The following is a 25,562-nucleotide window of genomic DNA, read 5'->3' as shown; positions in this document are numbered from 1 at the left end:
ACCCCTTCTCTAAACTCCAGTTTCTGTTGAGACACCATCCTTCTAGTCATTCAAGTTTACAACCAGACTCATCCTTTAACTCTTCCCTTCTGTCTTCTCTATTTCTAATTCATTTATAAACCTTATTGATTCTACTTTTACATCTCTCATATTCACCTCTTCTCTATTCACATGGATAGCACTATAGTTTATGTCATCATCATATCTCACTCAGATTATTTCTAGGTTTGGAGACATGGTCTAGGTTCAAATCCCTTCTCTGTCACTTACTACTTGTGTGACCTTGAGCAAGTCACTAAACTCTTCCAGCCTCAGTTTCCTTATCTATAAAATAAGGGTCCTGGCCTATGTGTCCTCTAAGCTCCCTTCTACCTCTATGTCTATGATCCTATGGTGTCGTGTGCCTTTTACATTACATTTTTGTTCAAAAGTTCTAAACAAACTACCAAGAGCTAAGCAGCTATATTAACAAATAAATAAATACTCAAGCTTTTAGTTTTTCATTCTAGAATGATTTATTTTCTATGATATCCCTTCAAATCAAACCTTTACCCTGAGATACAGGGAACTATAGAATATGACTCTCAAAAGTCCATTGGTATGGGACTCTTTCATTGGTGGAGCTCCATACCCTGCACCTGCATAAGGGATAGGATGGAGTTGGGGAGAGGGAAAGAGAGGAAAACTCTTCAATTTCTGCTAGTTTCTTCAGTCTCTACAGTCATTTGGGGAACATTTGGCTTTAGCTTTGAGAGGATGATGATCACCTCACTTTAAGAGGATGATGTAAGAATAAAGCCATGGGAAGACCCAGGGTGGGGGTGGGGGAGAGCTAACATGAGAGCAGATAGCAGTCTCCATCATGTCCCTATCCCCACTTTGCTACTTTGAAGACTATGGGAAATTTCCCTTTGGGTAAGATCTGAGGCTGTCTCTTGGTTGAACTGAGTTACTTCACTCCCAAAGGGAAAGCTCCTTCATTCTGTATTGTCTGGAATAATATTCTCCTATGTACACTTTCTCTGATTTCTATTTTGCTATTAACTTGGATAAATGAGTTTCTTTGCTAGTGGCTATGTATATTCACCATGGTATTGGTATTTGGTGGGAAGAGAGTCAAGTCTTGCATGTAAAGCTTGAGTCTTCCTTTACCCATTATTGAACAGCAATCAGAATTTTAGCTTGAACCTGAAAATTGCATCCCCTAGACCAATAATATTTAAGGGAGAAAATGGATGTAATTCTAACCTGGCACTGCTTTTTCTCTGAGGAAAGTAGAGTGGCAAAGTTTCTGGGACTAAGCTCTTGTGAGTTCTCTCTCCTTCTGGTAGGAATTAAAGTCTGTCTTCAATACGGGTAAGGGGAGAAGAGGTTTGAGATACCTATTCTTACTCCCTTCAAGACATACAATGACAAGCCCATGCTACAGTTGGAGGGACAGCCCCTACCCGCAAATAAATGTAAGAGGCTAGGCAACAAACAGAATGCAACTTTTTCCCATGTAAATTCAAAGCCAAGGAAACAGTTTCTGGAAAAAAAATTAATTTCTAGTATAGCATTTGTTAACATTAATGTTTCATTAGAAACCAGTCATATTTTCTTTAAATATGTAATTTCAATTTTTTGAGGTTTTCTGATCTGTCATGGGTATCCTATTTTATGTATCATGTTTACCTAATTGTGCTGAAAGTCTTCTAAGTTTCCTCCATGCCCCCCACCATAGGAACATATCTCTAATTTAAAAATGGAAATCTAAGAGAATTGATGATTTGGTTTACAGAGTTCTGCTTTTCAGTAAAGTTATAGTTTAAGAGAATTGATAACTTCATTACTGGCAGGAAAGCAGTCAACAAGTATTTATTAAGTGCTTACTATGTGCTAGATACTATGATACAAAGAAAGATAAAAATACAGGCAGCCCAGGCACTCAAGGAGCTCATGTGCTAATGAGAGAGAAAACATGCAAACATTGGATATCTCAGATACATACAGAGGAGAGATGAAAGGGAATCTCAGAGGGAAAGTAGTGGAAATAAGGGGTAGGGGTACGGGTAGGAGGATCTAGAATAGCCTCTTGTAGAAAGTGAAATCTGATTTGATTCTTTCAAGAATCCTGAGAGACAAGGAGGCAAAGGTGAGAAGGGAAAGAATCCCAGGCATGGGAGACAACCACTGAAAAGGCAAAAAGACAGTGTTGTATGCAAGGAATAGCAAGAAAGCCAATTGTTGGAGGAAAAAATGAATATGTAAGAACCTTTAAAAGCTAAGAAAGGGTCAGGTTGAGAAGGGCTTTAAATCCCAAACAAGATTTTATATTTTATCCTGGAGGTAATAGAGAATGTGATGTTTAAAATCTAAATGTGTGGTTGCCTTAAATTAGAAGCTTTAGCACCAGTCTTTGGACATTAAGCATTTATTAAATAGCATATTAGGTATTAGTGAAAAGGAAAACACGTGGAGTTCAGAAAGTTAAGAAAAGGCCTATCTAGCCTAGAGTTCCAGCCTGGTCTGGTTCTTCCTCAAGTCCTCCGCCACAAGCCTGCTTCAACCACAAACCGCTCCTCAAACTAAGTGTGGAAGCTTTTAATAGGTCCGGAGCAGAGGCTGTCCTTACACACTGCTTCAAGTTGATTGGTTAGCGTCATCCAAATCCATTGGTTCACTGGACTACTGGATTTTCTTGAGTACGGGATAATATGGTCAGACCTGTGCTTTAGGAAAATCACTTTCAGAGCTAAGTGGAGGGTAGACTGGTGTGGTGAGAGACTTGAGACAGAGACCAACTAGGATGCTATTAGAATATTCCAGGTGTGAGGTGATGAAGGCTTATACCAGGTGAGCTTCTGTGTAAATGTAAAGGAAAGTATAGGAGTGGTGTTGTGAAGACAGAAAAGACCAGACTTGATAATGATTGATTATGTAGAATAAGGATAAGAAGGAATAGAGGATGAGATAGAAGTTACAGGTGACCATAAGGAAAAAGCAGGACTAAATTCACCAGCTTCACCCTTTAATTTTCAGTCTTGCTAGATGAAAATGTAGGGATTATTTGTATAGACCATAGGTATCATGGGGGTTGGAAGAAAATGTCCCACCTGGTCAAGGAATAGTCTGAAATCAAGAAGTGGCAAATGAGGAAGAAAAGATAGACAATGTCCTCAAAGAATAGACTGAATTCAAAGAGTGGAAAATTGTGCAGAATAAGACCAATTTTAAGACAGCTAGGTGGCACAGTGGATAAAGCACTGGCCCTGGATTCAGGAGGACCTGAGTTCAAATCAGGACTCAGACACTTGATACTTACTAGCTGTGTGACCCTGGGCAAGTCATTTAACCTTCATTGCCCCACAAAAAGGCACTCAATGCCTAAGGTCTTCTCTGTCTTTCTGGTTGGTTATCAGATTTGAATAGAAACAGGTGCCACTGAAAGATCATAAGGATCCCTGGGGTCTCCGAGTTTGATATCTCTGTCTACATTTCAAACAAATGAGAAACCATCCAGGGCTACAATCTAAAAGTTTAGGGACCTCTCTCTTTCTATGGGGGAAAAGGGGGTTTTATAGCCCTGAAATTAAGTAGACCCCAGCAGATGGCAACAGAAGAAACCCAGCAGAGAACAATTTAGTAAAGATAACAGCAGATGGCAGCACTGTTCATCAGAGAAATTAGAATAGCAGAGAACCTCAATGGTTTAGCAGCCCACTGATGTCACCAGACCAGCAGATGACATCAGTAGTTCAGTAGAGAAGCAAACAGCAACATCTACAACAAAGAGGGATTCCAAAGGGTTCACAGGCCTAGGAGTCTGAATTGTCCTGTTTATGTGTATCCCTTAACCATGCATGTGCCCTTTTCCAGATATATCACCCTAGTCATATGTATTTTTATACTTGTGTTGCCTCTCCTGCCTGTAGTTGAAGAATCTTTGGTGTGGTACACCCTTATGTTTGTGGATACAAGGAAGAAGGGATTTTCCTTGTCTTTAATTTTTGATATGCAACTAAATTAAGTGGCATTTGCTCTGAACCAGTGAATCTTCTGTTTCATCTGATAAATGAAATATTGGTGAGAGCTTGTGAGCTGTTATCTTGAATAGATATAGACAAGATGTGCACCTAGGAAACTGGAAAGCTTTCAGAGAGTTCACAACTGAGGGGACCTGGTTTACCTAAGGAACATACCAATTTCATGAAGTAAGGTTCATCAGAATCCATTTTCAAACAGAAATTATTGAGTCAGCTGTTCTAAGAAAAATCCAAACAATAAGTACAAAACCAAAGACTACTGAAAACTTACCATCCGTGGTATATACGGTATACTTTACAGAGGCAATTATTTCATTGTTTTCTGATGTGTCACACTGGAATGCTACTGGGTGAGTTTCCCGGTGTACTTCAAGGACAGCTGAGTCATTGGGAAGAATGAGTGCTTGCTATTAAAAAGTAAAATGAAATAAAATAAAAGGCAGCAAAATGGAACATTTTTATGTATGTTTGGAAGAGAGAGTAATTTTAGTCAACTAGAGAATGACCATTTTCTTTGGTTATTCTACTCAACTAAAATTATATAAGGTTTTGTTCTGAAATAGAGTACTTTTTTAAAAAATGAAGTTGGGGGCAGCTAGGTGGTACAGTGGATAAAGTACCGGCCCTAGATTCAGGAGGACCTGAGTTCAAATGTAACCTCAGACACTTGATGTATACAAACTGTATGACCCTGGGCAAGTCACTTAACCCTCATTGCCCTGCCCCCCCCCAAAAGAAAAGAAGTTATTGTACTCTGATAATAACTAAAGGAGTGAACTAGCACAAACTTTGGCTTGTTTTTCTACATTTTTGCAACAAAGAAAAATTCTGATTATGATAATAAAATTGCATTTGTTATTCCTTTAAAAAAAGAGAAAGTAATCTACGATCATTAGACCTGGAAACCAAATGAACCATCATACTATAAAACTCCAAATTATATAGATCGATTACTCACCTGGTCAGGAATGAGCATTTTCCATATGTACTTGAAACGGTTCTCTGGTGGTACATAAATACAAGCAAGCTTTACCGTAGAAAGGCTTTCTGAAATTGGTCTGCCCCCTAAGGGAAGAAAAATTTAGTTGGGACGTTAAAATCTTCTAAAGTTTCTATGAACATAATAAATTGCTATATAAAAATAGAAAGACAGATACATACATACATAGATAGATGATAGACAGTTTAGCTAGACAGATATAAAACAGGGGTTCCCAACTCTGCTGTGGGAAAAAGATTACTTCATTTCCATAAAGTTCTGAGATCAGCAGAGATCAGTGGCTAAACATGCAAGTGTCATGTGCCCACAGCAAAAACTCTAAGTGTGGCGAGAAAAGGACCTTATTGTTGATTGAACTCTGAGAATCCCAGCAAATTTTGGAGAGTAAAGTATAATGAAAATAAATAGCTTAGTGCTACCAGGTAAGACTTTAATGTATATTATTAGACCCAAATAGACTGGCTGGAGACCATTATCATACACCGAAACGGCGATATAGAACAATATGGTGCAAAGCAGGTTTCAGTCTAAGGTGGAGCCATCAAAGACCTAATTTCTTCATTATTGAAATATTAAAACCTCTTCATTATAAGGGAGCCTGACATATAAAATCATTTAACAAGAAGGCTTCTTTCTGAAATAAAACACTTTTTAAAAATTAAGTTATTGCATTCTGATAATAGAATTGTTGTGCCCTGGACTCTGGGATAGGGCTGTGACAATGCACTATTGTATTATTTATAATATCTTTAATATTACAAGCACATGTGAGTTTCTGAAATAAGGCAAGAAAGAGAGCTAACCTAATTTACAGGCTAGTCTAGGGTAGAAATGACATCTTAAATATTACTGTGATTTTCCTCTATTCTACTAGGCAATTTTTTCAACTTAACAAACGTGAACATTTGTATAACTAAAAAACAGAAAGAAGATTATATGTGAAACTGAATATATTGATGTATATATACACACACATATATATATGAGTATGTGTATATATATATGTACATGTGCATATATATATACATGGAAATTACTATATGTGGATATACATATATGTATTTTTTGTTGTTCAGCCATTTTCAGTCAGGTCTAACTCCTCAGGACCCCATTTGGGGTTTTCTTGATAAAGGTACCAAAAAAGTTTGCCATTTCCTTCTCCAGTTCATTTTACAGATGCGAAAACTGAGATAAACAGGGTTAAGTGACTTACCCAGAGTCATACAACTAGTAGGTATCTGAGACTAGATTTGAACTCAGGGAGATAAGTCTTCCTGATTCCAGACCTAGCTTCCCATACATATGTGTGTGTTCATGTGTGTGTATGGGTGTGTACGTATGTATACATACATATTTGTGTGTGTATATATATATATATATATATACAAATACACATATACATACACATATATATGGAGAGGGAGAGCAGTGTCAAATTTTATATTCTTGGGCACAAAGATCACTGCAGATGGCATCTACATTAAATTAAAAGATGCTTGCTTCTTGGAAGGAAAGCTATGGCAAATGTGGACTAAAAAACAGAAACATCATCTTACTGACAAATATCTGCATAGTCAAAGCTATAGTTTATCCATACTTTTGTATGGCTATGAAAGTGGAGCTATAAGTAAATCTGAGTGTTACAGAATGCTTTCAAATTGTAGTGCCAGAGAAGACCTTTGAGAGTCCCTTGGACAGCAAGGAAATCAAATAAGTCAATACTTAAAGAAAATAAGTCAGACTATTCTTTGAAAGGACAGATACTGAAGCTGAAGCTTGACTACTTTGACCAAGTAATGAAAAAACAGGGCTCACTGGAAAAGACCCCAGTGTTGGGAAAGATTAAAGGCAAAAGGAGAAGGGGATGAGGGCAGCTAGGTGGGGCAGTGGATAAAGCACCAGCCCTGGATTCAGGAGGACCTGAGTTCAAATCCGGCCTCAGACACTTGACACTTACTAGCTGTGTGACCCTGGGCAAGTCACTTAACCCTCATTGCCCTGCAAAAAAAAAAAAAAGGAGAAAGAGATAGCAGAAGATGAAATGGATAGATGGTGTCATGGAAACAATGAACATGAGCTTGGACAGACTTTGGGAGACAGTAAATCATAGAAGGGTCTGGCATAAATAGTTCATGAGGTCACAAAGAGTCAAATATGCATCAATGGGTGAACAACAACAAAATGGAGGAAGGGGGAAAAAGGAGGGGAAAAAGGCAGCGAGAGAGCACAGAGAGAGTTGGAGAGATAGAGAGGAGGAATCAAAGAAGGAAAGAAGGAAGGAAGCAAGGAAAAAAAGATATAAAATATTCCTTTATCCAAGGAGTTGGACTGTATTTAGATAATCATTTCACCCCAGTTGTAGAAAATTTCCATTTTATTTTTCCAGGATAAATATTTCTACCTGACCTTGCTTGAATGCTGAGTCTTACTTACATCCACAGTCTGTTGGTCCTCTGCATTCTTCCACTCGAAGAAGACATTTTGATTCCCCCCCAGGACATCCATTTGTTAATATAACTTCTCTAATTCCAATGCCTTTGGTAGAGAAAAAACAAACACATAAATCACCAATAAATTTTTAGAAATCACTTTAGAGTTTCCTTCTTCTTTCTATCAACTCTTTCCCAAGTATAATTCTATGGTCTTCTGATGTTTATGTTTATTCACGAAGCTTATAACTCCTGCTTCAGGCTCCCTATGTTGGATTATTCTATAAATATCTCCTTTTGCATGTAGCAAATGACTTAATTTGCATAGAGGAAAGCACAATATTCCTGGAGATATAATGCATTCCTTAAAAATCATGTTTTGTCTGTCAAATATGTGCATCCTTTAACATTTTCCTAACTATTTGGTTTTCTTAAATCAACTCAACACTTTATAAAGGGAGTATACTGTTTCATCCAAATTAGCTGCTCATCACTAAGAATGCAATATGCTGATGACCTACAATGTTGTCACAGGTTGAAGAATATTATAATGAAAACCTTATATTTCCCTATTTGGCTTTTTAGCATTAAGAGAAGTCTTAACCCTCAAAATTAATCATGTGAAAGACAAGGAGAAGAGAAAGATTGAAAGTGACATTTAGAGGACTCCATTTAGAACATGGTGGGATGAATAAAGATCAATACTTTTGATGAGAAGAGATAGTAAGGTATGACAGAAGCATGACTTCATTTGCATTAATAAAATTATTTCCTGGACAGTACCAACATAGGACAGAATTTATAAATGGACTTTAAGCAGATATGTTATTCATTTTAACCACACTGTACATAAACAGTTTGCTGGGTTTAGGTATATAGTCATCTGTAGGTGATGTAGGATCAAATGAGAACTAATTTTTATGAGTTCAAATAGCACCAGCTGCCCTGCTTTTCAAATCTTTGGACTTCTCCATCATGCCCTAATTCCCCAGGAAACTCTATTGGGAAATCTCATTATCCTGCAAGATTGAATTAGCCTTTTACTCACATCTCATCAGTATTCTCTTCTTTTCTGATTGGACTCTCTGATTAGAAGACAGAACCATGAGCTCCAAAACCTCCATTTAAGGAGGGAGCCAAGCACCATCTTTTCCCCATTTCCCACCAGTTGGCCTGCCTTTGGACTTCTTTGCATTTCTCCATCACACCCCTGCATGGGATACCTTCTCCCCACTTCCAGCTTCTACCCTTACTTTTCAGCTTCCTTTGGGGGGCGGGGTTGTTGTGGGGCAATGAGGGTTAAGTCACTTGCCCAGGGTCACACAGCTAGTAAGTGTCAAGTGTCTAAGGCTGGATTTGAACTCAGGTCCTCCTGAATCCAGGACTGGTGCTTTATCCACTGCGCCACCTAGCTGCCCCCTTGTGCTAGTTGATCTTGACATGAGTGTCAGAATTCCAGGACAGATTAGTAAGTAAATGGTTTGTGAGCCCTTAGAAAAGAAACTGATGGTTACTGTGAGAAAGCATGTTTACTATGCTACCATGTGAACTCTACAGTTTGAAATAGAGAAAACACTTGAGGAAGTTGCGAATTATTAATAACTAAAGCCCAGGGAAAATATTAGAGATGGGTGGATAGGTGGAAATACATTTTCAAGGTGAAATTGCCTCCCTAGACTTATCACAAAAAAACCTGTGGAATATTTCTAACTTCCGCTAATTAACAGAGTAACAAATACCACTGAAATACCTGGGTACACTATCTAGGATTTTTTAAATGAACATAGGCAAGAAATTAAAGAAGTTGGGACACAGGTAGTGAATTATCACTTTTGCTCATTGAAGGTAAGAAATTTTAAAAAGAAAGGAGAATATGGGAAATGACTAGCTAGCCTAAGGAATGATGTTAGTATGAGATTTGTCTTTTTGGATTGTGGCATAAGATATGGAGGGCAGCTAAATAGTGCAGTAGATAGAATGCCAGGCCCAGAGTCAGGAAGATTCATCTTCCTGAGTTCAAATCTGGCCTCAGACACTTACTAGCTGTATAACCCTGGACAAGTCACTTAACCCTGTTGACCTCAACTTCGTCATCTGTAAAATGAGCTGGAGAAGGAAATGGCAAACTACTCTGGTATCTTTGCCAAGAAAACCCCAAATGGGATTATGAAGAGTTGGAAATGACTGAAAAATGACTGAACAATAACAAGATATGCAAATAATGGGCACATAAGCAGGGATAGATTACATCTATAAGAAAGCAAGTTAGAATGGATTGTCTCTTTACACTGGCTCATCTGATTAAGAGGCCTTTAAGATGAAAAGGGTAAGGGAGAATGAGTGCCTAGATACAGCTACTAAGCAATAGGAAGAATCAGGCTTGACATAAGAAAAATAACACTAAAGATGCTTGGAATTTCCCAGGACAGAAGAATAGAGAAGAGGGGCAGAAATAATATTTTTAGTCTCATATAGCTATACACCAATGCCAAAATTGTGAGTAATAAAATGTACTAGATGTTTTAACTCAAAGTAAAAATCGCGTGATGATATCACTGAAACTTGGCTTAGTGATATTCATGACTAAAATGTAGCAATGATAAAGTACACATTCAATACAACAAGAATTTATCAAGTGCCTTATTTAAAGCACTATGTTAGGAGTTGAAGAGGGAAAAAATAAATATGTGGATGTTAGGTAGTGATAATGCAGTGCCAGACTTAAGGAACATGACTAGGGCTGAATATACAGATTGGAAATAATTTGAATATAGATCACAATTCAGCCCATGGGAGCTGATAAGATCATTAATATAAAGGAAATAGAGAGAGAGGAGGGTCTAGGACAGATTCTTAATATGTTCCTATACTTTGTAGGCAGGAGATGATGTTCTAACAAAGGAATCTAAAGGGGTACTATCAGACTGGTAAGAGCAGGACCAACAGGGAGCAGGATCATGGAATCTAAGAAAGGAGAATATATCCAGGCAGATAAGGTGGTTGAAGGTGTCAAAAGCTTTTTTTAAAAAAAGAGTAAAGTAGGGGCAGCTAGGTGTCACAGTGGATAGAGAACCGGCCCTGGAGTTGGGAGGACCTGAGTTCGGATCCAGCCTCACACACTTAACACTTACTAGCTGTGTGACCCTGGGCAAGTCACTTAGCCCCAAATGCCTCACCAAAAAAAAAAAAAAAAGTAAAGTGGAATAATGTCTGAGAAAAGTCTGTTGGGTTTAGTAGTTAAGAGATTGTTGGTATCCTCAGAAAGAATGGTTTCTATCAATTGGTGGGGTCACAAATTAGCTTTTCCTATTGAAAAGTGAAAGGGAGATTAGGAAATAGGAGCAATGAGCATATAGTAGAATGACTCTTTCTAGAAGTTTGACTGTGAAATTCAGGTAAGGTAAAGGACAAGATCTTAAGGGGGTGGCAGATCAATTTAAGATTTTTCTAAGGACAGGGGAGATGATAACATGTTTGTGTGGTTGGGGAGGTAGAGATACAAAATCAAGACTGAAGGAACACAGAGAGGAAATGACAGGAGAGGACAGGAGAGGAGAGAAAGAATAATAGTCAATGGGACAACTTTTTGGAAGAGACAGGAGAGAATAGGATCAAGTGAATAAACAGACAAGGCCTTGTCAAAGAGAAATGTCATCTCTTCATCAGAAGCTAGAACAAATAGAGAGAGAATGGAAAATAATAAAGTATGAATTATTAGCAATAATAACAATAACTTAGAGCTCATAAAGGATTATTCTCTTTTTTCTTAGTAAAGCAGAAGGCAATGTCTTCTGCCCATAGGAAGAAGAAAGCTGATAGAAGACTAGAACAGAGAAGAGAAGGAATGGAATTGCTACTGTGTAGAATGTCATAGAGAGTTGATTAGAGAAGACTAAAAGAATTACTGAGCATCTGTGAGGGTCAAATTACAATTAGATAACAAATTCAAAATGAACTCTGGGTCTGGTTCTACGACTTTTTTGCTCTTATAAGATATACAGATAACAAAACCAGGAGGCATAAACAATACTTCAGAACCCTGAATCACAATCACCAAAGATTTTGATAGGCTTAAACAAGAGGCCAAATCTAACAAAAGGAAATGTAATTGCATGTGGAGGCTCAAAAAATCAACTCAGAAGCACAGAGGTAGAGGAGGGAAGGATCCATGACTAGAAAGACATTCATTACAACTAAAGGTTATCACGCACTCCAATCTGCAAATTATATGTAATGAAGTTGTGGAGTGTTGCCTGGGAGAATGAAAAGTCACATGACTTGTCCCTGGTCATAGAGCTAGTATGTGTCACAGGTGGGACTCGAACCCAGATTCTTCCTGAGTCCAAGGTGCTGACCCTTTGATCTACTACCTCTCTTAGATTACCTTCCAAAGCATAAATGGAAAGCGATAATTCCACTCTACTTGAATTCTCTTTGTGCTACATCAGGGCTATTATTTCTGTCTCTCCATTTAAGATTTCATTGAGAGTGTTGACAAGTTGGAATGAATCCAAAGGAGATGAATCAACAAAAACTAGAGTAGGTCTCAAGGAGATTGACCAGTTTAAGATGGAGTGAGTGCAGAGGATGCCTACTGATATGGTCAGATGACTCAATACCATGCTATCTAAGGATCAATTGAAAAGAACTTGGAACTTTTAACATGGAGAAAATTCAGTGACACTATGATTATTGTCTCCCAATATTTGAAATGTGATCATGTGGAAGTGGCATTAGGTTTTCTTTTGGTGCCCAAAGGCAAAAAGGGGAACAATGGATGGAAGATTCAGAAAGATAAATTTCAGTTCCACATAAAGATACATTTCAGTTCCTTTAAAATTACAGTCCTCCAAAAATATAATAGGCTATCAAGAGGGGAAATGAGTTTTCTCTCACTTCGGGTAGTTACATAGATGTTGGAATGCTAGATTTATCCTTTGAACATGGGTTGCTCTAAATCCCCTCTGTACTTCTCAACTCTGTGAGTTTCTATCTATTATGACTGTGCTACTGAACAGGGAAGCCTATCATCCATAATCATGGAAGCAGATGCTATTAGGCCCATGCACTTACCCATAGAACCATTGGCCCCTCAATATATGCATATTTGATGTTTGCTTCCACTCAGTTGTGAGAACACCAAAAGTCTCAAGTATATGCCAAATGGTCTGAGGGTAGAGCATTGGATTTGCATAGCACATTAGCTTGGATTTTGATGGGAAAGACATGGAGCTAGGAGCATGTACAGAGCAATGCCTCTAGAATGGATTCCCTCAACTAGATCAAGGACAAAACCATTCCAATGAACTGTTAACTGAACCTGATTATAGGGTTCCTACATCTACTTAGAGACAAATGAGAGTGTCCACATTGAGCAATGGTTGGTCTGCTATAAAATTATCAGACTACAGTTTGGAAAGTAGGGATTGGCAGATACAACCAATTTCTTGAGAATGCTCCATGATGCATATACTGACAAATAGGATTGAAATAAGGTCCAACAGATTTCTTTGGCGACCCATCAGGCCCAAAAGGCTCTGGCTTCCATTGTCAATTCTATAGTGATTGATTCCTATGGCTTTTCTATATGAATGCTATTACTACTGCTGGCTTAAGCAGCAAAGATGAAGCCTTTGCTCCTAGACTATGATTCAGTTAAATGGACATCATCTTCAGTAAGCAGCATATATACAGGATAAAGCACAACAAAGGCCAAGCATCCCTATTGAGAGATCCCAACTCTGATGCTGACTACCTCTGTGATCTTGGGCAAGACACATAAATTCCCTGGGTCTCAGTTTCTTTATCCACAAAATGAAGGGGTTAGACTAGATGACTTCTAAGGTCAATGGCAACTTTAGATCTGTGACCCTATGGTCTATGATTCTAAAGAGGATCCTTTAGTCTAAAGTCCTCATTTTACAACCTATGGGAGATAATAGCATCATTGAGTTAGAGTTGAAGGAGACTTCATAAGTCATCTAATTTAATCTTTTAATTTGAAAGTAAGGAAAATGAGGTCCAGGGAGTAATGTGACTTGTCTAAGATCTGTGGTAGAGCTGCAGACAAAACCCAAAGCTCCTAACTTTTAGCTCAACAGTCTTGCACACTTAGATAGGCTCTGCTCAAAAATTTGCAAATTTTTCATCATCAGAAGACATGACTCCAGCTCACAATTTCTCCTAATGTTTACCTTAGTGTATTTCCAAGCACAAATGAAATTTTTAAATCATATCCTTAATTCATCAACAATTTATTTGAGCAACACAGAGGCAAAGTGTTCAGCGTGGTGGGATTAGAACTAGTGCATATTTGTACAGACAACATAGACTCATGAAAGATGGAGTAGTCTTTGAAGTCATCTATCCCAGCTCCCTCATTTTACATTTAAGCAAACTGAGTCCTAGAGAGGATTATGGTTAACTGTGATTTTAAGTCATCTACCCAAATTCCCTCATTTTACATTTAAGGAAACTGAGACCTAGAGAGGTATGACAGGGGCAGGATTTGAAACCAGATTCTCTGGATTAAAATCCAGTCCTTTTAACAATGTACCACACTACCTCATATATTGTGTAGCTTGATTCTATCTCCATGTCACTTATATTTATCTCCTTATCTCCACTAACAAGACCACCAACCTAGTTCAGGATTTCTCACCTCTCCCCTGGACCATTGTAATAGTCTTGCAATTGCCCTCTCTTTTGTTTGTCTCTTCCTTTCTACAATCTCATCTTTCATGTAGCTACCAAATTGGTATTCTTAAAGCACAGGTCTGAACATTCCTGCTTCCCTTTTGCTTCTAAGATAAAATGTAAACTCCCTTGCCTGACATTTAAAATGCTTTAAAATTTGGCTCCAACCTATATCTCCCAATTTCACATTATTATCCTTCATTTACCCTACAGTTTATTACAGCCATACTGTGCTATTTGCTGCTAAATATTCTATCTCTAGCCTATACGCCTTTGCACAGCCTGCTCCCCCATGTTTCCAAGGTTCCCCCTCTTCACCTCTGCCCCATAGAATCCTCATCTTCTTTCAAATAACAATTCAGGAACCACTTCCTCCAGGCAGCTTTTTTCTGGTCTCCCTAGTTATTAGTCCTCATCCCAGTAGAAATTATATTCATTTTGTATCTATCATGTATATATATTTATCTATGTACATGCTGTTTCCCCCAGAAGAATATAAACTTGAGGGCAGGAGCTGATTTGATTTCGGTTTTTTTGTCCCCAGAGTACCTAGATTCTGCCACATAGTAATCACCAATAGATGCTCAATTAAGGTTGGAATATCTCAATCCATAACCATTTATTAAGCACTTATCATGTGCCAAGCATTATGCTAAGAGTTGGGGGTACAAAGAGAGGCCAAAACAGTCCTAATAGAAATGTCTGTATGAGGCATCAACTTTCATATTGAACCTCTTTTGTAACATTGTATATTTTGAATATCCTGTTCAATGTAAGCACAAGCATTTATGGATGTCTTCCATTTGTAAGGCACTGACTATGCTAACTGCTGCAAGGATGGTATCAAGATGGGAAATCTATGGTTCCTGTGCTCAGGGAGCTTTTAATATCAGAAGGGAAATAAACTATGTCTGCAAATAATTGATACCATAATGAGATAATGGAGAAAAAGATCACAGCCATAAGAAATACAAATGAAAGTATATAAGATGAATGAAAAGGGGGAGATGACTTCAAATTGGAGGTTATTAAGGTGAAGGAAATGAGTATGTCCTCTAACTATGTTGAATGGTCATCAAGTTAGAGCTGGAAGAGAACTTAGAGGTCATCTAGTCTAACATTCTCATTTTATTGATAAGGAAACAGAGGCTTGGAGAGATTAGGGGGTTTCCCAATGTTGCAACAGTAATAAAAGACAGAGGCAAGATGTGAAACTAAGGGGCAGCTAGGTGACACAATGGATAAAGCACCGGCCCTGGATTCAGGAGAACCTGAGTTTAAATCCAACCTCAAACACTTGACACTTACTAGCTGTGTGACCTTGGGCAAGTTACTTAACCCCAATTGCCTCACCAAAAAAAAAAAGAAAAAAAGATTTGAAACTAGATAATTTGATTACAAATCCATGTATGTGTGTATTGTATATATGCGTACATATGTATGTGTATATGTGTAGAGCTATACATATTTATGTGTGTATACACACAAAGCCCGAAAGTGTATATATATATGTGTGTGTATATATATATTCATATATACATAGCTCTCATTTGTATGATATTTATGCTTATGTATATATGTATGTTTATATATTTGTGCATATATACTATTCTCTAGCACATAATGAGCAATAAGTCTAGCAAAATAGGTTACCAGACCCCATCTAGATCATGTTCAGTTCTGAGTTCCATAATATAATAGGGACTTGGACGAAATATAGCACATTATGAAACAGGTTGTCAGGATAGTGAAAGGATTTGAAAACATGTCAAAGGAACCTAGGGGCAGCTAGGTGGTGTAATGTAGAGAGCACGGGCTTTGGAATCAGGAAGACTCATCTTCCTGAGTTCAAATCTGGCCTCAGACACTAACTAGGTATGTGATCCTGTGCAACTCACTTAACCCTGTTGGCCTCAGTTTCCTCATCTGTAAAATGAGCTGGAGAAGGAAATGGCAAACCACTCCAGTATCTTTGCCATGAAAACCCCAAAGGGAGTCACAGTCAGATGCCACTGAAATGATTCGATAACAACAACAAAGCAACCTCATGAGGCTGGTGAGATTAAACAAGAGAATATCTATGACACTTACAAAATCAGACTGAGAACCAGAGGGGATCTTAGAGATCATCTATTACAACCCCCTCACTTAATGGATTAGGAAAATGATATCAAGAGAGATGGCATGACTTTTCATAAAGTCACAAAGTTGGCAAAAGCCAGGAATTGACCTTGGGATGTCTGACTTCAAATCCCTTGCTATTTTTCACTAGGCTGCCATTGTTGTTTCCAATTATTTAAAGGTTGAGAGCAGGTGAATGGCAACTCCAGGGAGGTAGATTTTAACTCAATATCAGGAATTCTTGTCCATCAACTAGAGTTGCCAAAGCTGTAGAACAGGCTAGCACAAAAACCAGTGTGCAAGCTGAGGGTAGATGTCTGACTGGCATCTCACTAGGTATATTGTAGACAGGGGATTCCTGACCTAAGTAGTAGGTGGAACTAAGTTATTTCTGAGAACCTTTTCATGGATAAGATTCTATGCTTCTATGAACAAAGGATAGAATGAAGGAATTTGGTCCAGGGAAGAATAATTTGCATTGGAAGCATTTACTTCCTCTAAATATGCATTATGAGAGCCAATACAGCATAATGGATAGAGAATCAGCTCTGAGTCAGGAAAACCAAGGTTCAAGTCCTGGTCTTTGACACATATAGGCTGGGAAACTGTCTGCAGGTCACTTTTCAGTGCCCCAGCCCATTGTTTAAGAATCAGAGTTGTCAAAGAGTTGCTGATCTGCATTGTTACTGGATTTATCCTGTCTAGAATTTCTATAGAACAATGAAATTACAGGTTTGGTTCAAAAATGTATACCATATAATTTGAGAAGCTTTTTTATTTCTCAGAGATAACATACAACTTATGAAATGAGTTCTCAAGTGACAGACACCAAACATATAATGATAGTGTCATGAATCAGAGATCCTTCTCCACCTGCTGTGAATATCTTAAGAAGACAGCAAGAAATAAGTGTAAATTGTAGCTAGAGATTCACAAGTTTATGACAGGGATGCCTCATAATTTGTGATTCCTATCAAGAAGGGGTGAAAAGACTGAGTCTCAGAAACCCTTCGATTAAAGAATCTAGATGTCTGAAGAGGTAACTATACACACTGAGGGAAAGAAATCAATTGTTATAATTGCCTTTTACTGAGATAAGGAACTCTGATGACCCTCAATATGGGATATAGAATTCCACCTTGATACCAGCTCAGCAGGAATTCTTTTTCATGACATTGTTTGGTGCCACACCTCCCCCTTTCTCTCTCCTATCAGCTTTTTTCCCCATATCTTTTATCTACTGCCAAATCCACAGCAATTAACCTGTTTTCAAGAGGGCAGATTCTATTCAGAATACAGTTAATTTTATTTGTGAATATACAGTGCTTTCTGAGCAATGGGGCCCATACCATCTGAGGCCTCATTCCTACCCTGAAGCCAAAGAGTTTATCTTTACAGTAGGGCCAACAGCTAGCTATTCAGAGAGAGGACAAATACTCAGTCAGTCAGAAGCCTGAAACATTATCCCTCCCACAGTCCATTACTCTTTTCTCCAATGTCTGATACTTGCCTTACAGTTTGCAGAAATTAAAGATGAAGAAAAGACTGCTATAGACCAGCCTATTGGGGGAAGGGGATCAATTTGTCAGTGTTAGATATGGAAAAACATCCCTGATCTGCATTGGAAGATTTCTTTATTTTCTCAACACCTCTCCAATGTTCACAAATGAAGAAAATTGTTACTTAGATGAAAGCAGCTCCTGTGCCAAATTAATAAAATGAGCTGCATTAAAATTAAGCTTTTTTTTAACAAAATGAAAACGATCCGCCCCAAACTTTTAAGGACAATCAGTTCAATTATTTTTGTTAATTATAGCCATTGGAAGTTGAAATGAACGAAAGGTGAATAAAAGTAAATGACTGCAAACGACAAATTGCTACAGTTAGCATTCCCTCTCCCATATCATCCCCTAAAAAAGTGACAGTATATTTTCATCTGCTGTGCTACTTACCACATGTAACTGTGCACATTCCAAATTCTACCTCCTTGGCTACTGTATTATTTATACCTAAACATAAAGCATGAAGTCACATTTTACAATCAGATTCTTCCCAGGTGGAGCCCTATTAGTCAAGGAGAAAGAAAAAGACATATCTTATTATTGGTAAATATATTTCTTAATTTTGTATGTGGTATAAGAATAAATAACAAAAGTAAACATTCTGTTGCTAAGTATGTAAACAGAGCTCAAGTGCTTGAAGAAATCAACTATTCTTGTTGTGCTATAAGAAATGACAAGCAGGATGGTTTCAGAAAAACCTGGAAAGACTCATATGAACTGATGTATAGTGAACTGAGCAGAACCAGGAGAACATTGTGCAGACAGCAATATTGTTTGATGAAGAACTGTGAATGACTTAACTATTCTCAGCAATACAATGATCCAAGACAATCCCAAAGGACTCATGATGAAGCATACCATCCACCTCCAAAGAAAGAACTGATATTGATTGAAGACAGACTGAAGCATGCTATTTTAAAATTTCTTTCATTTTTTCTTTTGTTCAAGTTTTCTTCTACAAAATGACTAATATGATAATGTTTTATATAATTGCACATGTATTACCTAAAAACAAAAAGAAAAAAAACTAGGAAAATATATGAACTGATGCAAAGTTAAGTGAGCAGAATCAAAAGTACATTGTACACACAGTAACAACAAGGATGTACAAAAAAAGTACATTGTACATACAGTAACAACAGTAAGGATGATCAACTGTGGAAAGACTCAGCTACTCTGATCAAGACAATGATCCAAATAAATTCCAAAACCATGATAAAAAATGCTATATACCACCAGAAAGAGAACAGATGACCTCTGAATACAGATTGAAGGATGATTTTTTTGTTTAAGTTTTTTGCTTTCTATTATTTTTTTTGCAACATGGCTAATATGGAAATATGCTTTGCATGACTTGACATGTAAAATTGCTATCATATTGCTTGCCTTCTTAATGAGTAGGGAGGGGGAAAGAGGGAGAGAATTTGAAATTTAAAAAAAATAAATGTTAAAAGTAAATAATTTTAAAAGAAAGAAATCAAGTATTCAAGGAGATAAACTATAAATAAGGTTGCTATTCAATAGCCCCCACAAAGTTTTTGCAACAATATGTTTTCTTTACCAATAATTCCATGCTAAATTAATGTTAGACGTATGATCTAGTGATTGGGAGGGGGACGGGAGAAATCTTCCTGCTTAAAGTGAAAGCTCTGCAGTCTATTTTCTAGCTTGCTAATATACATACAGCCAGACAGATTTCATGCATTGGATTTATTAAAAATTATAAAAGCTATACATCAAGTCTATTCATTTTCTCCCTATTATTTCCAGAAGTTGGCCTTGGTATCATATGGAAAATGTTACTCTATGTTGAATGCAAATATGTGAGGAATTTAGACAACAGGTATTTTTTTTTTTTTGGTGAGGCAATTGGGGTTAAGTGACTTGCCCAGGGTCACACAGCCAGTAAGCGTTGTGTCTGAGGCCAGATTTGAATTTAGGTCCTCCTGACTCCAGGGCCAGTGCTCTATCCACTGCGCCATCTAGCTTCCCCTAACAGGTATTCTTTCAAATCTCCAAACCACACCTTTAAAGTGAAGATCAGCAAGTCCAATTCCTTCATTTTATAGACAAGGACCCTGAGACCAACAGAGGTTGATTCCTTCCTAGGGTCATTCAAATTAAGTAAGTGGCAAAACCAGAATTGAAACCCAAGTCCTCTGACTTCCAGTCCCCCACATATTGACTGTGATGAAATGTCTCAAATTTTCTAACCCTTCTTCAGTTGGGGTAGAAATTCAAAGGAAAAGACTGAGATATAAACAAATGTGAACTTCACTTCTCAAACTGAGAGTTAAATCTCAGCTAATTAAAACAGAAAAGAAGGTTCATATATATACATATATGTGTGTGTGTGTGTATGTACACACACAAATATATGTATGTATACATATATATGTAAAACCAATTTGCTATCACCTACTAACACTATCACAGTACATTTAAGGCAAAAATCACAAAAACTATACAAGTTTTTCTCCTTTTTCTGATGAATATAATGCCTTAATATCTTAAGGAAGACAAGTTTCATGTATACTTTTTGCTTAGACTAGTAGTCATTAGAACCACTGTACTTTGTACACAATAGAAACTCTGAAATATTTATAATGGATTTGTTATGGTCAATTTCAAATAGAAGCTCAGGATGGATCACAGATTTGGGATCAGAAGGGATGATATAAAGGTGGCCTAGTATAATTCTTTCATTTTCCAGCAAGGAAAGTGAGGCCTGGAGAGATGAATGAAGTTTCCCAAGGAAGCAGAGTTGGAATTTGAATCCTAGTCCCTTTGATTATAAGTCTGGTACTTTTCCCACTACAAACATATATTTCCATTACTGAAATAATGGTCCTTGTGGTCAATATGATCAGGATAGTTAGGTGGCACAGTAAATAGAGCCCTGGGCTTGGAATCAGGCTGGCTTATCTTCCTGAGTTCAAATCTGACCTCAGATACTCATTAGCTGTTTGAACCCAAGCAAGTCATATAACCCTGTTTGCCTCAGTTTCCTCATCTGTAAAATGAGCTAGAAAAGTAGATGGCAAACCACTCCAGTATCTCTGCCAAGAAAACCCGAAATTGGGTCACAAATTGGACATAATTGAAATGACCAAACAACAAACGGTCAATTTCAAATAGAATCATTGGAAAGGTAATAAGTTTTATAGCTAAAAGGATGATATATGTAATTCTGTACAATCCCCTTATTTTCCAGGTTTGGAAACTGAGAACGAGAAAGGTGAAGTCAGTTTCACAATATCACATAGGCAAATACTGGCAGAGTTGGGATTAAATCCAACTTCCTTTGATTCTAAATCTAGTACTTTTCCTACTACAAGCATATATTTTTATTACTGTGATAATGGGATATTTTACACTGATACAGCAAGAAACAAATTAAAACTCAACCTCTGTACATTAAAGAAAGGTAAGGCCATAGATACTCAAACTATCATTTCTTTAATATCTTTTTTACAAAAAAAAAATCCTAAATCAATCAGAACTTATTGAATCATCACCATTTCTTCTTCATCATGCTAGAAATTATGAACATGTGACAATATATCAAGTCTGCCACTCCATCTTGTTACCATGAATAAAATATATGTGATTTTCCATTATAGATTTGAAGAAAATCTAGCTCCCAGAACAATTTTTTAAGGATGATATTTGAATTAATAGGAACATTTTCACTTTCCAAAATCATTGCTCCAACATCATACAAGATCTTTTTTCCCCTAAGTAGCAAGGCAATGAGAAATTGATGACCATGATTCACTTTAAAGGGTATTTGCAGATATTTGTTACTTGCAATATTTTCAGATACATCTAAGTCAATATTTTAAAGCAAGAAAGCTCAGTAAAGCAAAATTTATGACCCTTTTATCTGTATAGAATGCTTGGCTTATTTTACATCAGATAAATAAAATTCTTGTATTACGTATATTTCATGGGGGAAAATCTTTATCCACAAATCTTCTATATTATACGATAAAAGAAAATGCTTTTTTAAAATATCTGCTGTTTTAGTCAAAGAAATGCTAGGATTCTCAAATCAAAGGCCATCTAGCCTTGGGTTTGAAATATCATCAATTCATATGCAACCCATTATACATCAGCTTCAAAACAGGTTGTATAAATAATGAAAAGTAACAGTAAAGCATTTTTATGTGTCTCTGAGATATTTGTTAGAATTTGCTTTGACCAATTAATTTAATATTAAAATACATGAGGATGGAGTTTCAAAACCAGTATGTAAAGGCAAACTCATGCATCCTACTGGAATGTTCATTCTTTCCCAAATTTAGAATCACTGAGTCACCTTCTTTTTCATACTTTCACAGTCAAGTATTTTTCTACCATTACATGATGTCATGCTATATAGGCAGCTAAAACCTTGATCCCCCATTCCCCCAGTCAGTTCTTTTCTGCCACTGAAGATCACTGTCATCAAGGAAATAAGAAAAGGCTTTAAACAATCAATTTCCAATAGATGATAGATAGATAGACAGACAGACAGATGGATAGATAGATAGATGATATGTAGAGATGGAGATAGATATAGATTATAGATAGAGAAAGAAAAAGAAATGGAGAGATGGATGGATGGATGAATGGATAGGTAGGTGGGTGGGTGGATGGATGGGTGAATGGATAGATAGATATATAGACAGATAAACAGATTATAGTCTCAAAGGCACGAGACCACCAAGTAGACTAGGAGGTAATCTAATGACCAGTCCTGGGCAAAGGGAAAACATTCAACAATAGGAAGATCTAAAAAAAATCAAAACTTGCACATATAAAAACCAACTTGCACATAAGCTTTTTCTTGCAAGCATGTGAGCAACTAATTGACATAAGTAACAACTTGTCAAGGTTTCCTGTTTCATGAGCCAGTAGAATGCAGCAAATTTATGTATCAGGCAGATACAATAGCAATAGCTCCTTTATATTTGAGACAGTCACAAATTAAGTCCCTTGTCTGGTATTATCACTTAGGTAAGAAGTGATCTGGCACAGTTGTGTGGCTTACTGGAAGCATTAAGCTGATACATATATGCATATATGTGTGAATATAAACATAGTGTCCCAAAAGTCTTAGTGCAGTTTTATGCTTTAATAGCTTAAAACTGTATAAAACTTTCAGAACAACAGATATATGGATACAGATACAGCTACAAATATAAATATAGCTATCCATACAAACATAGATATGGACATATATAGTCATATTTCTATTTATATCTGTATCTATATCTATCTGCTATTCCAAAAGTTTTAATGCAGTTTTAAGCTATTAAACCACACATCTCACTAAGATGTCTAGGGACACTGTGTGTTTATATTCACATATATACCTATCACAATCTCTCAGAGATCCTTGGATTGCTCAGTGATACTAAAAATCATGTTTTCTCTGTATTAAAAAAAATGTAGGGGCAGCTAGATGGCGAAGTGGATAGAGCACTGGCTCTGGAGTCAGAAGTACCTGAGTTCAAATCCAACTAAAGACACAACACTCACTAGCTGTGTGACCCTGGGCAAGTCACTTAACCCCAATTGCCTCATAAAAAACAAAACAAAACAAAAAAAAAAACTGTGAGGTGAGGGGTGGGGAGTGGTAGCATAGGGGAAGATGGAAAGTGTTACTTGCAGGGAAGTGCTTTCTCCTGAATATTAACAAAATCCTTAAGAGTTGTAACTAAAAAAAAAAAAAGTAGTACACAATAGAATTGAGATAATTGTTTTCTTTGGTGACCACCCTCAAAACAAAATAAACAAACAAAAACAAAAGGAGTTGTTGAATGGAGTGGGGAAGACACAGAAAAGCTGTCAAGTAGTAATTTGAGTGTTTCTGTCACATATTTTATTTAGAAAAGACAATGTCACCATTCGTGATTATGATTTTTTTTTCCTGGGGAGGGGAGGCTTGACTGGCACTTGGGACCAGCGCCCTTGTGACGTCACAATCAGAACGTGGCCACTCTGGGACCCCCTCACTTCAGAATGGCTAGAACCCATATAAGACACACTTAGCACATTCAAAAGCATCATCAACACGCTGCTCACCTTCTTTTAGAGCGGTGTTACTGGAACTTGAGAAGGAGTAAAGGTTGACAGGTGACACGTCCAGGAAACTAGCGTCCCCGTGGAGGTCTGGGGAAGGAAGGTAACTCGCACTTCCCCAGGCCCACTCCTCAGGGCTGCCACCCCCTCCCTTCCTTTCCCTAAAGCCGCCCCCCCCCCCACCCAAAGTAGGTGAAGTTGAACTAGGGGGCCCCAGCCCCAGAATAAGTTCCCTCCCTCCCCTCTCTCCATTCTTAGTCCACAGTCCCTGGCCTTCTACCTTCCCCATTCCTTCCTTCTCCTGAGCCCAGCTGCAGCCTCTCACCACCCTCCGAAACGACTAACACGGGGGTCTTGCGCTCGGTGGCGTTATTTCCCCCCACTAGTTCTCTGCCTGCCAGCAGCAGGAGCAACGCCCTTAGCAGCAACTCCAGCCGCGTGAAGAAGCTGCAGGCAGAGCCCATGGCCCATACAGCCTTCAAGTCCGGAACACAGCCTTCACCAGACCGAGAACGCGCAAAAACCCTGTGGCACCCTGCTGGGCCCTGCAGGCGCCCAGTCCCCGGGGCAACCATTGAAGCGTCACTGGGTCCGTCACTATTCTCCGGTCTTGCAGTGTTCGGGTGCGGGCTGGCAGCCTTTCTCCCGCTCCACAGAGATGAACCTAGGGAGGAGAATGGCATGAACAGTAGGTCTAGTAGGTCTGGGGTTGGCCAGAGAAAGTGGAATTGACTTAAGGGGAGGTTCTAAAGAGGCCTTCAACCCACTCTGTCCATGGTGCTGGCGAACTTGCTGGAGATAAAGTACAGCTGCAGGGTTGAAAATTCATTTCATTTCCAGCCATGGACACCTTTACCTTTCTCGTTTATTATTGTCGACATTGGAGGACACCTTCAGCTCTGCTTTCCTCTGTAGCTCATATCACAGATCATAGATCTAGAGCTGAAAGGGACCTCAATCCAAACTTAACAGAAGAAAAAACTGAGGCACAGAAAGGTTAAATAACTTGCCCAAAGTCACACAGGTAGTAAGTGGGGCGGGACTACTATTTGAACACAGGGGTCTTCCTACTGCATTACTTTGCTCAATATTTGGAAACAATATTGTGGTTGTTTTCTGACCAGCACAACATTCTTTGAGACTATAACAAGATGGAGTGTTTCCACAAGAAGACAACCAGGATGGTGAGAGAAGTAAAGAACTTGCCACATAAGGATTGATGAAAAGAATTGGCAATGAATTAAAAAAAATGTAAAGGTGACATGAACCTAAGAAATGCTTGTCCTCTTCCTTTCCCTGCTTCTTCTCCATTGTCTTTTCATAACTGTGTTGCCTCTCTTCATCCCATTCCCCATTCCCCTTTGTATCATCAAGGAAAAAGGAACTAAAATATTGAAGAAAATAAAAGAACTGCTCCCCCCCTTCCGCAATATATGTATATTGAGGAAGAAATAAGACCACTTCTTAGACTAGAAGGAATTGCTTAACGTTCTCCATACACACCCCAACACACACACACCTTATACATAAATGGGATCACAAAGAGTCAGACATGACTGAACTGACTGAATGACACCACTATTGATTGTATTATAGGTTAATTAACAAATGTGTTAGTGCTAATGTTAATAATCTGACATATTTTCAATTCACTTTGGCA

The 25,562-nt window shown here is 37.9% G+C and overlaps 1 protein-coding gene across 1 annotated transcript in view; it reads right to left on the bottom strand.

Moving 5' to 3' along the window:
* The window catches only part of SPACA1 (sperm acrosome associated 1), a 50,389-nt gene extending 25,920 nt beyond the window's left edge, over nt 1-24,469 (bottom strand). Inside the window, exons 1-6 of the mRNA XM_043964090.1 lie at nt 24,183-24,469; nt 23,906-23,992; nt 18,224-18,280; nt 7,459-7,560; nt 4,984-5,090; nt 4,297-4,432 (exon numbers count right to left, since the gene is read on the bottom strand). Coding sequence (XP_043820025.1) covers nt 4,297-4,432; nt 4,984-5,090; nt 7,459-7,560; nt 18,224-18,280; nt 23,906-23,992; nt 24,183-24,366 — 673 coding nt within the window. The 5' untranslated portion in view covers nt 24,367-24,469. The remainder of the gene's footprint in view (nt 1-4,296; nt 4,433-4,983; nt 5,091-7,458; nt 7,561-18,223; nt 18,281-23,905; nt 23,993-24,182) is intronic.
* Nucleotides 24,470-25,562: the final 1,093 nt, after the last annotated feature.

This window comes from Dromiciops gliroides, chromosome 4 (assembly GCF_019393635.1).
Source record: "Dromiciops gliroides isolate mDroGli1 chromosome 4, mDroGli1.pri, whole genome shotgun sequence".
Taxonomy (NCBI): Eukaryota; Metazoa; Chordata; class Mammalia; order Microbiotheria; family Microbiotheriidae; genus Dromiciops; species Dromiciops gliroides.
Note: the sequence above shows the minus strand (reverse complement) of the source record. Positions and strands in the feature narration are given on the sequence as shown.